The 14,056-nt window shown below is 42.2% G+C and overlaps 1 protein-coding gene across 1 annotated transcript in view; it reads left to right on the top strand.

Annotated features, from left to right (window-relative positions):
* The window catches only part of LOC126184378 (plexin-B), a 981,143-nt gene that overhangs the window by 921,088 nt on the left and 45,999 nt on the right, over nucleotides 1-14,056 (top strand). Inside the window, exons 7-9 of the mRNA XM_049926762.1 lie at nucleotides 324-560; nucleotides 4,835-5,092; nucleotides 11,847-12,095. Coding sequence (XP_049782719.1) covers nucleotides 324-560; nucleotides 4,835-5,092; nucleotides 11,847-12,095 — 744 coding nt within the window. The remainder of the gene's footprint in view (nucleotides 1-323; nucleotides 561-4,834; nucleotides 5,093-11,846; nucleotides 12,096-14,056) is intronic.

Raw genomic sequence — 14,056 nt, 5'->3', positions numbered from 1 at the left:
CCAATCTGCAACTGGCCAATTTGTTTCAACGGACCGTGTTTCCGGACACAAACAGCGATGTAAATAATATCAGGAAACACGTCAGACGCCTCAGTGGTTCCACGAGGCCATTTCCACAAAGAATGTTTCGTTTGTCGTCTGATTATTAGATGCGTAAAGTAAATTCAATATGTTTCCCAGTTTGTGGTTTATTGAGACATATTTCGCTAAGGACGCAACCTGTCGCACCTTGGAACACCAAAGGATGTGGGTCATTGGTGTTAAGTATTTACGCTGTGCCAGATTCATGAATAAATGTGCAACGCTTGTGTTTTTGTTCGCAGAATCCAGTGCAACTCGTGACCCACGGAGCCAGCTACTGCCCACGTTTCAGGCATCCCAAGGAAGATATTCTGCTGCCAAACAACGTACCAAAAGAGATCGTATTAGAGGTGGAGAACCTTCCCCATCCGCAAGTAGGCCACACTGGTTTTCAGTGCATCGTGAATATCGAGGATGCCAAGATGATGGTCCCTGCTCGCGTCGAGTCCAATCGCTTCATCGTGTGTGACAAAACGACGGTAGGTATTTCATCAACTACTTTTTCTGCCGTATCAAAACAGAATATTACATAATCTGTTTCCAATTTATTAAGGTAACACAAGTAGATAAGATGTCGTGAATAGTGTTGCAAAAGAGAATTCTTCTTTGCATAAAATGAGTAACATCACTTTGGCTTAGTGGTCTTACTCTACGAACTGAGTATAGAAGCATGTGTTGCGGAAGCCAAAGGTAATGGCTGAAGAGTAAATAACGTGTTAAGAATGATGTCTGGTGTTACTCCTAAAACGTCCTGTAGAGGTCTTTTTAAGCTGCTTACTGTTTTGACAACTGTCTCGTATTACATGTACTCATTAATGCTCTTTATTGTTAGAAGTATTTCTTTTACTTGCATCACAAAAATGAGTACAAAATATGATTTTGAAAGAAACTAAGAAATGTATGTGTAAGGGTTAAGCATTAGTTCACGAAGGTTTCAGGCAGATGCGTATTCAGTATTTCAACTTTCCAGAGCCTATGAAATATCCTGTAGGAAATGTAGCTGTTTTTAAAGTAAAGTAAGGAATTTTCAGTCGGTCATTTTCTTCCGCTTTGTTGAAGAGTAACTCAGCTTACAGATAATGTGAAGTAAATTAAATGAATGAGCGTAAATCATTCTGTTTTGTTTTGCTTGGATAACATGTACAACTCTGACTTCTTCAAACATTTTAGAGATTCCTTTCGGTGAGATCTGTCTAATATGACTCATCCAGGTTCGGTTTTGTAATATTTTCAGCGCATAACTGTATGCCTCTCATGATCATTAATATGACACTTCGTTATTGTGTTAGTAGAACTGTACAAAATTGTTGTTGACAGTGAAGCTTCCTGGCAGATTAAAACTGTGTACCGGACCGAGACTGGAACTCGGGACCTTAGCCTTTCGCGGGCAAGTGCTCTACCATCTGAGCTACCCAAGCACGACTCACGACCATTCCTCACAGCTTCAATTCGGCCAGTACCTCGTCTCCTACCTTCCAAACTTCACAGAAGCTCTTCTGCGAACCTTGAGTCACGCTTGGGTAACTCAGATGGTAGAGCACTTGCCCGCGAAAGGCAAAGGTCCCGAGTTCGAGTCTCAGTCCAGCACACAGTTTTAATCTGCCAGGAAGTTTCATATCAGCGCACACTCCACTGCAGAGTGAAAATCTCATTCTGGAAACATCCCCCAGGCTGTGGCTAAGCCATGTCTCCGCAATATCCTTTCTTCCAGGAGTGCTAGTTCTGCAAGGTTCACAGAAGAGCTTCTGTGAAAATCTCATTCTGTTTTTGACAGTGTCTAACAATCACTTGGTATCTAGGTTCAAGCCGTGTTTTGGACAGATATCAACCTCCAGAAGTAGTGTCTTATTTTCAACCGAATGACTTACAGGCGTACTTCCATGTGAAATTGTAGAACTTGCTACATTTCGAAAAGTTTCTCCTCCCTTAGAATATACGGTACCACTGACACTGGGCGAACTGACGCAGCTGTTGCTTTTGCTCATCTCACTATCTGATCAAAAGTAACCGGACACCTTAGTGGACCTTAGTGGACATTAAATGGGCATTAAAATGGGGTGCGTCCACCCTCAGCCTTTATGGCGCATTGAACGCTGCAGAGGACTCTCCCAGGGAGGTGTCCGAATGTCTGCTGAGGAATGGCAGCTCTTTAATTCTCAAGAGCCGAAACCACAGACGGTAGTCATATTGGACTCTGGGCAGGTCAGCCCATATCAGGAAAGTTATTGTCCACAAACCAATTCCTCAGAAGTACTGTTTTACGAACTGTTCCTCTACTGTACGCAGTACACAACGGTGCAAATTCTGTTTATATCCTTTGGCATTTAGCGGTTTCTTAAGCGCAATAAGGGGACGACAGTCTAACCACGAGAAACACTCCCATACCGTAACAGGACCTTTTCCTTACTTCATTGTTGGCATTACACATGATGGCAGGTAACTTCTCCAAGCATTCACCTAACCTAAACCCTTCCATCGGATTGCCACAGGATGTAGGGTGATTTACCACTCCAGATCACTCGTTTCCAGTTATCCACTGTCCAGTGGCGTCGCTCGTATGGTGTAAGCTTCGCTTAACATTGATTGCAGAAACATGTGGCTTATGAGGAGCTACTCGACCATTGTAGCCCATTCTTTTTAACTTCCTACACACAGTCAGTGTGGTAGCTAGACTTCTGATAGTGCCATGGAACTCATGAGTAATCCGACCACTGCTTCCATGCGATTTCTGCAACCACCTTCCGCAATTCTCGACGGTCGCTGTCCGCCAGAACGTGAGGTCTGAGTAGTCGTGATTTTTCATTCGCGTTCCCACTTCACAATCACATCACCAGCAGTCCACTTGGGCAGTTTTGGGATTGAAATGTCCCTGACGGATTTGTCAGTCAGGTAACATACATCAACCAGTCCACGTGCAAAGTCACTGAACTCCCCTGAGCGGTCCGCATGCTTAGGTGCGTGGTGTTGCCGACACAGTAGCTCAGCGTGTTCGGTCAGAGGGTTAGCTGCCCTCTAACTGGTCAACAGTGAACTTGAACAGGTGTCATGGGGCATCCGCGCCGAAGAAGCGCAACGAACAATAACGAACAAAATGAGAAGTGGTGCCATGCTTGCCTCCCATGCAGCGGGCCAGGGTTCGATTCCCGGCTGGATTGGAGGTTTTCTCCGCTCGTGGACTGGGTGTTGTGTTGCCCTCATCATCATTCCACCCTCATTCCCGGCATGCAAGTGACGTCGATTGAAGTAAGACTTGCACTCAGTGGCCTAACTTCCCCGGATGGGGCCTCCCGGCCAACAATGCCATACGATCATTTCATTCCCCCCCCCCCCCCCCCCCGCGACTCACTCTGCTGTTGTACTGCTTCTTTATTGACAACATAGTACTACCCGCCTCCGTTTATGCTGGCGAGTTCGCCTCTCGTGACGCCTAGTAGTCAGTTCCGTAATACATAGGGGTACCTGGGTACTGTCGATCAGATAGTGCACGGCACCACTGACATTCGGTGACTTGATGCAGCTGTTGTATTTAGTGACTTGATGGAGGTAGGCCAAATAATTTAAGTATTGTGCTCTTTCTGTTAAGGGGCTCCGGAAAGGCTCAAAATCATGAAAAGTTCAATTTTTACTTTTTTGCGTTTTCTGAATCTGCAGACTATTACCTTTTAATAGATATATAATTTATTCAATTCCGAAGACTACAACTATTTTTAAATTTTTTTTGAAATGTGTTCTACATGGGCGTGACCCACTGTGGCGCTGTTAAACTGCTGTCAAATGGTGTTATTATTAACGTCCGTGTTCATCAGGTACATTTTAGTGATGTGAGATAAAGCATGTGTTGTGGCTAACCTGTGATGGTTCAATATATATCGCTGGTGTGATTGTCGATTGTTTCATGTTTATTTACTCTGTCGTTATCTCGAAAATATTCGTAATTAATTCTGTTTCTTGAGTCTCTGTTTTGTTGAAGTATAATAATGAGTAAAAGTAAAGTTATTAGAAATCCTCTGAAGGCTTTTAAGAAAAGGAGAAATGTTGGAAAGCCAAAGGTATGTCTTATTACTGTAAATAATAACATTCTAACATGGTACGAGCGATGCTTGCTTTAGACAAGGAACGCCTTCGGGCTGCAGACAGGGCTGTAAAGAGTCTAGAAATACAAGCAAAAGTAAACAGGAGGAGGAACAAGAGGAAGCTGGAGGAGTAGTTTGCAGAGGATGAAGATAATCCATCCTATGAACCTGGAATGCACTAAAAAGTCAATCCAATCTTTGTCGCTCGATTCCCAAAACTTTTATTTTCTCATACTAATTACATGTTTTCTAAGGATGTTCCAAACATATTTGTTTCAAACTTTCAGTAAATGTTACACAGTACCTTCTGCATAATTTAACACAGCCTTTTTCCAAAAAACTGTATATTTTTGAATATATAAATAAAAAATTGCAAAAAAAGTTGTGAATTTTCATTACAATAGAAAAAAAATCATCTTTAATAACTGAACTAAAATTTTGTAAAATCCCTGTGTTAAGTTGTAGCCCATATTCCAATAAATAATCTGTAAAAAGTTCAACTTCCTACCTCAAATACTTTGTGAGGAAAGATGTAATTTATAAGCGTTATTTTAACATTGCAAGTATAGGGCGTTCCGGAGCCCCTTAATATACATCGTAAAGCACCTTGAAATCAGTTGTGTGTGTGTGTGTGTGTGTGTGTGTGTGTGTACTCATAATTGTTGTTAACATTTGTGCAGTATTCGTACGAAGCCAACTCTGGGGAATACCGGGCGAGTGTGACAATCGTGTGGAACCGCAACCACCACGTGGACAACATCAGCGTGATCCTGTACAAGTGCGACATCCTGGGTTCGCACCGGGAGCACCCCGACTGCTCGCTGTGTGTGACGCGAGCGGCCAAGTACCAGTGCACGTGGTGCGGTCTTACCTGCAGCTACAGCGACAGCTGCCAGCGCACGCCCGTCAACGAGTGTCCCAAGCCCCGCATCGACATGGTCAGTTCTTTCAAATAATGCATTCCTACCCCTCACTCTGTTTATGTCATAGCTATACTCTGTTGCCCGCCCGGTTGGCCGTGCGGTCTAACGCACCGCTTTCCGGGCGGGAAGGAGCGCCTGGTCCCCGGCACGAATCCGCCCGGCGGACTTGTGTCGAGGTCGGGTGAGCCGGCCAGTCTGTGGATGGTTTTTAGGTGGTTTTCCATCAGCCACGGCGAATGCGGGCTGGATCCCCTTATTCCGCCTTAGCTACACTATGTCGGCGATTGCTGCGCAAGCAAGTTCTCCACTTCGGCGTACACCACCATTACTCTACCACGCAAACATAGGGCCTACACTCGTCTGGTGTGAGACGTTCCCTGCGGGGTCCACCGGGGGCCGAACCGCACAATAACCCTAGGTTCGGTGTGGGGCGAAGGAGGGGTGAAGTGGACTGCGGTAGTCGTCGTGGGGTTGTGGACCACTGCGGTTGCGGCGGGGACGGAGCCTCTCCGTCGTTTCAAGGCCCCCGGTTAACATACAATACAATATACTCTGTTCATCATAAGAATAAACCTGATGTAAACATTCCGCCATGTATTCTTCCGCGTTTGCTTGAATCTCATTGGAATCCGTTTCAGATGGAGCGGAAGCCAAGTTGTGACCATTACAAAAAAAATGGTTCAAATGGCTCTGAGCACTATGGGACTTAACATCTGAGGTCATCAGTCCCCTAGAACTTAGAACTACTGAAACCTAACTAACCTTACGACATCACACACATCCATGCCCGAGGCAGGATTCGAACCTGCGACAGTAGCGGTCGCGCGGTTCCAGACTGAAGCGCCTAGAACCGCTCGGCCACAGCGACCGGCTGTAATCATTACAGTCAAGTACTATCGTAAGGGCACATTTTATGCTGTGCTACACGCGGGACAACAGCTTTACCGGCGACTTGGACAGCACTAATCAGTCAGAGATCCAACTTACCTGTAGTGATGTGAGCAATTGCAGTTCAGACGTAAAATGAGACGAGCAAAGAAAGAATATAGCTTCGATGTCATTTAATTTTTAAAGAGCCGTGGAATAATATTCGACGAAACTCCAGCACTATCGCGCACTTCTTAGGTGACCAGACGGAAAGCATAAAATGCTCTCGTTCTCGCCTGACACAGTATTCTAATCACAAATAAGAGTGATGAAAATTCTCAACTTTAACACAGGGTAATTTTTCTGGGCGAGTTATGTGTGATACAAAACCATACTGCAGGTTCGAATCCTGCCTCGGGCATGGATGTGTGTGATGTCCTTAGGTTAGTTAGGTTTAAGTAGTTCTAAGTTCTAGGGGACTGATGACCACAGTTGTTAAGACCCATAGTGCTCAGAGCCATTTGAACCATCACCGTACTGTTGAATACTGAAGGTATTAACTACCGTCAGTAGTCTGGTTGGTTCTTAGCTCCTTCCTTATATGAATCCGAAATATACATATCAGTTCTGCTACGTTGATAACGAGGCAATCAACAACGTAATCCAGGAAGCCAACCTTCTCCTCTTCTAATGACTTGCCGTTGTATATCCCGCCAGCGTTCGGCAGTGACGCATGAAAAAGCTGCGTGCTTTTTAGTTCCAGTACATCTCGCAGCTTAACAGTCTGGTTATTTCTCGGGCCAAATCCCTTCTCTTGGCTTCAGATCAGTTCTGTTGGGTTCATATTGTAATGGTACAGTGGGAAACGTAAAAATGCAGCGTTTGTACAGTGTGTTAGATGGTGTGAAAACGACTGTTTTTATGTTTATACGACACTTATCTACATCTGTGGCATAACACAATGGAGTAATCCAAATAAAGAGTATTTGATTTTTCATTTTTGTCTGAAGAAATTAGATTGTTAAGTTTTCTTAATTTAAGCAACTTTTATTAATGGTCTTTCATAAAATATCGATAATTGAGAATTTATGTTTGAAATAGAAACAGAAATTTCGCGCGCAGTATGTAATTAAAAACAAGAAGACTTGCATTATTCATAAAAATGATAATGAATTTTACAAATAGGAGATGTACGTATTTCAGATTGAACGAGGAAAAAGAAATGACTCACATGAGACTTGAACAAGCGAACCACTAAATGCGGTAAGGAACTGAGTCTGCCACGCTACCAATTCCGCTAAACATCTATACCCGTATACATGGGCGTACCCAGCGAGGGGTAGGGGGGGCAGTTGCCCCCCCCCTAGAAGATATTCGCAGTTTTTCACTAGTTTACTGTTTTATTTAATAAGAAGTGCTGTATGTTGTCTCGAGTCCTTGTTTCCTGAGACTAGTATGACCTGCGCCCCCCTCCCCCCCCCCCCCCCCAATTCAGATCCTGGGTACGCCCTTGCCCTTATAGGTATCAACTGTATATAATACAGTCCCTCGGGGAACATCAAAGCCGATTATGTCTGTAAATTTATGAAAAGCGCTAAGAACAACCTATTTCTCGGCGCTTTTTAACCATGTTCCACAAGCGTGTTTCACTACGGAACAGGAAGCAGACTCAGCCATTTTCATACTGCGTATTAACAGCGCAACAACTGTGATTGTACACGATTTTTGAAAAAAAACAACACATTGTTAAATCGTGATTAAGAAAAAATTGAGGTCTGTTAATACATTTGAATATCTTAAAGGTTCATTTAACGTAAATTAGTTATAATATATCTAATCATAAGTAGGGCCTACTTCCAAGAGCGTAGCAATACCATTGTAAGTGTGCTACGGATTCTGACCAATCTACGCGTTTCTGTTTGTTAAAATCAGGTTTATTCTTGCGATGAACGCAGTATGGTAAACTTTCAGTTTTACCGTCAGCTGGGACGGCTTTGATACTTGGAACAGATGACTTGGAATTCTGAAAACGATTAAGTGTGGCACTCAACCAATTTCCGAAACTATTCTTGGATTAAAATAACTTTGTGACTGACTGACGTTTCAGCGAACTGAGTGTTAGGGGCCAGCCAGTAACCAGTCTCAGTTCTTTCTCGAGCGCCACGTGCTCGCCGTGTTGCCTGTTTTGCAGGGACACTCAGAGACTTGTCAAGCAAGCCACTGCAATCTGTCACTCACAAGTTATTTTATTTGATCTGTAGCCAACTGAGACACCGCTGTTTGCATCGCACGCAGACAATACTCGACAACGGTCACTCTGCTCCTTTCCAGCATTGTGAGGTGTTTACACGTCTTTATCGGCGGTTTTTCTTTCGTCTTGGAGGGCATTATTTTTATAATCTACAAAACCATCTCGCCCTGCTCATATATTCGCAACTCAGTAAAAACCATTTGTTGTACTTAATAAAGCATAATATAATTGTCTTTGAGGAACACTTGCATATGTAAATTTCATGCTACATTTAATTTTACTAACATCATTTGGTGATGTTGTACTATGGAACTTGGCGGAAACGAGGCAACTTTTCCGTATTTGTCTTCAGCTCGGCGTTTTTCGTTTTGTTTTACGGCCCCCGAAAATGAATGAACATTTTGTCAAACTTAACCACGCTTGCCGAATATTTTACAGTGTATACTTCTGTTTGACGTGCTTGTCAATCACAAAGCTTGTTTGAAGTGTTTGCGAGAAATTTTGATTGTCGGAAATTGACAAGATGGCAGGCGTTGTTTGTGTCGATAATTCGCCTCATATGTTTAGTGAAAAATTGTTTTATTACAATTTATCTCACCATATCGTGAGTTTCCCCAACTAACAGAATCACTGTTTTTACGCATACATACAAGCTGGAACGCAATGAAATAAAATAAATCTTCCGCGGACGATGTGCGTTATATGATGCTACGTTATGGTATTTTAATGAACTGTCATTAGAGAGGCAAGTAGAAAAGCATAAATTGTTGCATACATTTCTCTTCTTTTTCAAAGTGAGTTTGAAGGAACTCTTAACAAATTTCACTGACCACCTGCAGAAAGGTGATGTAATCATCAGAGTCTGAGTGCAACATTTCCATTAATAGGTTTTCTTGTGTATATTTCTCTCTCATTGTAAAACATTCCCTGGACCAGCGTCTTGTTTTCTTCTTCTTTGAAACACAGTGCCGGAGTCAATGTTAAAAATACTTCCTCTGCATTTGTAGCCATTCCCGATAGTACAAAAATACAACATACATAAAAAGCATCTGCTTCACATGTAAGGTTCAACAGACAAGCCTTCTTGGTCCTTGTGCAGGTTTGTTTGACACATCTGTGGCTAGATAAGAGCATTGACAGACAAGTTTCCTCTTCTGCGAGGGCTTTGAGAAGTTGTTAATAGTTTCATTGCCCATTCAAAGAAAGTTGATGTAGTCGTAGACTTTTAAGAGTAATATTTCCTTTAAAAGATTTTCGACCAATGACCGTAGCAATGTGGTCGCTTCAGTCCCACAAACAACCTAAAAAAAAATTGTGGGTAAATCTCTCTCTCATTGTAAGCCATTCCTTCGACCACCATCTTAATTTCTTTGCACATGTACGGGCTTGTTTGAGAAATCTGCAACTAGACAAGAGGTGACTTGACAAACAGGTTAGACCTTTCACAAGGGCCTTTACATGCTGTGAAAATCCCAAGATGCATAAGGATCAAGCCGAGAGGCCATGTATATTACAATAATGGCTGTATTATTATGCAACTAAATCTGCATATACATACATACTCTGCAAGCCACCATACGGTGTACAGCAGAGGGTCGGTTGTACCACTGTTGCTAATTCCCTTTCCTGTTCCACTCCTAAATGGAGTGAGTGAAAAATGACTGTTTATGTGCTTCTGTATGATCCTTGATATCTCTTACCTTGTCTTTGCTGTCCTTACAGGAGGTACATGTAGGTGACAGTAGGATCATTCTCTGGTCTGTCACAAATTGTGGTTCTCTATAATTTCTCAATAAAAGATCATCATCTTCCCTCCAGGGATTCCCATCTGATGTCACAGAGCATGTCCATGACACATCTTGACTGAATGTACCAGTAACTAATCTAGTAGCATGTCTCTGAATTGCTTTGATGTCCTTTAATCTGATCTGATGCAGATCCTGTACATGTGTTCTGTACATGGTCTTCTTTACAGATGAGCTACACTTCCCCGGAATTCTCCCAATAAACCAGAGTCAACCATTTGTCTTCCCTAAAATCAATCTTATTTGCTCATTCTATTTCATATCGCCTTGCAATGTTTCACTTACATATCTAACTGACATTTCTTTGTCAAGCAGCACACAGTAACACTGTATTTGAACATTACAGGTTTGTTTTTCCTACCTGTGTGCAGTAACTTACATTTTTCCAAATATGGAGCAAGCTACCATTCATCACACGAAATTGAAATTCTATTTTAAGTCACTCAAAGATTATACATTCCTGTACACTACAGATAAAAAAAAGATACATTCATGTCAGATGAACACTTGCTGTCCAGGTAAACATACTGGGTTCTATTACTTAAAAAGCCTTCAAGCCACTCACATATTTTACTCAGAGTAAAGAGTATGCAGTGTGGCACTTTCCAAAAATCTAGTAATAAGGAATAATAGCAGACTTTGTAATCAGTGCAGTGACAGCCTCGGTGTATCACATTGAAAAGATAAGACCACTTTAGCTGTAAGTCCTATATTTATAGGCATGACAGGTCTTACAGCATTTTAGCTGCATCACCAGATACAATAAGATCAAGTCATGTTCTTGGTGTGAAAAGAGAATGGAATGACCCAGCATTCATAGTCAGAAATTTTTCACTAAGTAGCAGACATAAAACATAAAACAGCATGAAAAACATAGGCCACTCCCATTATACACTCCTGTCATACCATGAGTAACAGTATCAGGTTAGCTGTCAGGGTCCCCATATGCTGAGATAGTGATCAAAACAGACCGTGTATTTAATCATCTATGGGATTATGTAAAATTAAGCAACTCACAGTCCCTCATTTGCCCACAGCAAGCAGGTGCACAGGATTGTGTACTAACAGATGGCGAGTCAAATAACTTAAATTTCTTAAACATGGTAATTTAAAAACATATTGTTTTCAGTATACAAGAAATAAGAATTTAACTAATATCTTGCCACTTAGTGCAGTGAATTATTATTTACATCTGAAATTACTAATAAAACTTTGTGTCAGAAGTTCAGAAATTAGGAGAGAACCATCAAGTGACAAAGAGAATTTGAATCACACCTGGAAGCAAGTGTGGGTAGGGTACTGATGGAAACGACTGCTCGTGTACAGTAGGGAATACAAGTTCCTATTGTGATGTTGGTAAAAATTTCCGTGTGTCACATTTACCTTAGATGTGTTATACAGTGCCGTCTTCTTAGAAAGTCTGATTCCACAGCTCAAAGGACAGCATATCTGGCTGCTGTGCGGAAGACCTGAGTTCGATTCCCAGCACTGCCAGGGATTTTTCCTTGGTGGAGTACTGGAACGGGGTACACTTAGCCTTGTAAGGCCAGTTGAGAAGCTACTTGATTGAGAAGTAGCTGCTCCAAGGTCAAGAAAGCTCACAATTACTGGGAGATCAGGGTGCTGACATCATGCCCCTCCATACCGCATCCAAGTGACATGACTGGCAGAGGACTCATTGCTGTTGGCCTGTCTGGGCCAGAATGCTGAGCATTGATTTTTGCTATTTTTTAGAAAACTGTATCAAGAGCTGAAAGATTGTTTTAGTGAAGTAAAGGGCAAACATGTTTTGGGATTATACTTATAAGAGGGAATGTGTAATGATTTCACATTTCATCTCTTTCAGATCAAACCACTGAGTGGTCCTGTTGAAGGTGGCACCCTCGTTACCATTGAAGGAAGTAATCTTGGTCTGAAAGAAGAGGATGTAAAAGGCAAAATTCGGATTGGAGACACTCCATGTGAACTAATACAGTATGAGGTATCTGTTAGAATTGTTTGCCGTACAGGTCCTGCCGGTCAAGAGACTTCAGCATCAGTTATTGTGGGCAACGAAGCGGGTTTTACCGAGTCAGCAGTTCATTTTAATTATAAGGTATGTTTTCTCAATAATATTTTTTACAACAAATTTTGTATAAATTTCTTAAGCTTTTTAGAAGTTAATGACAAATGCCTGTGTCCTGACTGAATAAAACAACAAATCATTAGGGTAACCACTTACAGTATAGTTGAACATAGCACCATCAACTGGCTCATAAACAAGACTGGATACAGCAGTGCATGCAGAATCATGTGAGGGTTTGTGTCAGGTGGAGTGGGTGAGATGAGAAAATCAGTGGAGTGGGGAGCTATAGAACTGGGCAGGAATGTGGCACCAGTCAGCATGCCCTAGCAAAGCCAGGGGAAATTGTGTTTGGTACACAGTGAAGTGGGCGGGGTGGCTGGGAGGAGACTACATAGAGAAATGTGTGAGTTTGGGGTACTGGAGTAGTGAAGTGGAAGGCAAGGAGACAGTGTTGGTGGAACTGGGGCTACTTAAGATTGAGCCCAAAAATGTTGCATGATTGAAGGATATTTTAGAAGGACAGTACCCATGTACGTAATTCAGAGAAGGTACTATTGGGTGGAGGAGGAAGGAGGAATGTGGGAGGAATCCAAATATCACAGATTGTGAATCAGCTATGAAAGTTGTGTATATTATGCTCACCAACATGTTCTGTAACTGTGTAGTGAACTTTGCTATTAGTCACAATCTGACAGTGTCCACTCACTTAGGTGGACAGCTAGTTGGTGATCCTACCCAGCTGTGTAGAAGTTACAACAGAGCTGGTATATGATGCAACTGCTTTTCCTGGTGGCCATACATCTGGTAGGGTAGAATATATCTGTGATGGGACTGGGATAGTATCTGCTGGATGGGTGCATATGACAGGCAAATGTTACCTCTGCATCTCCATAGGAATACAAAAAGTGTAGGAAGGGATTGGGAGTATGTGCCTAGGTGTGGCATAAGGATGACATAGGATGTTTCATAAATTGGCTAAGTAGTGGAATACTGCTAAGGGAGATGCGTACAAAATGAAAAGTAGCTGAAGCACTATCAGAGGATATAGTTAAGTTTTTACAGTTGGGGGTGATATTGCTCCATTGCAGCTAGTTCATAAAGGTATTTGGGAAATTAAGGGTACGAGTGAACATGACACGGGAGATCTATTTACAGTCTAGGATTAGAGGTTAATGCCCATTTGTAAAGGCCTTAACAAGACTTCATTGTTTTGGGTAGAGGACTGTTTGTCACTTCAGATGTACCCCCCACAAATGGACATACTATATAGAGAAATTTGCTACTTTAAAAGGGATGGTGGCTGTTGTAATGGAGGTACTGTTGATAGTTGGTGGACTTTGTGTGGATAGAGGTTTAGATGTAGCCATTGGAGAACTAGAGGTGAACATCCAAGAAGGTGGTGCAGATTCTTGAAAAAGACCGGGTGAAATGAAGAGGAAAGAAAGTGTTACAGCTGTGGAGGAATGGCAATAGTATATCTTGTTCTAGATCCAGAATATATAGATATCATCAATGAACTTTAATCAGATAAGAGTTTTAAGATCTTGGATGGCTAGGAAGGTTTCCCATAGAGGGGCAATAAACAGGTTTAAATAAGAGGTTCCCTGTGGCCATACTGTGGATTTGTTCATACATTTTCTACTCGAAGGAGAAGTAGTCATTGATAAGGCTGTAGTTGGACATGTGAATAAGGAATGAGATGGTATGTTTAGAGTTGGCAGTTCAATAGGAGAGGTAGCAGTAAGTGCCAGCTGACCAGGGGCATGAGGATGGCATATAGAGAGATGGTGTCAACAGTGACAAGTAATTACTGATCCAGCTGGCAATGCTGAAGCACGGGGGGAAGTGCTTGGTGCCCTTGATGTAAGAAGTTTGGCTACAGGCTGTGTATTGGAGGTGGTGTTTGACTAGAAGTTATATACTTTCTGTAGGAGCAAAGTAACCAGTTATAGTGTGGCATCCAGTGTGGTTGGTTTTACAGATTTTAGTAA

The sequence above is a fragment of the Schistocerca cancellata genome, chromosome 4 (genome assembly GCF_023864275.1).
Source record: "Schistocerca cancellata isolate TAMUIC-IGC-003103 chromosome 4, iqSchCanc2.1, whole genome shotgun sequence".
NCBI classification, from domain to species: domain Eukaryota; kingdom Metazoa; phylum Arthropoda; class Insecta; order Orthoptera; family Acrididae; genus Schistocerca; species Schistocerca cancellata.
This window is presented reverse-complemented; position numbering and strand designations above follow the sequence as displayed.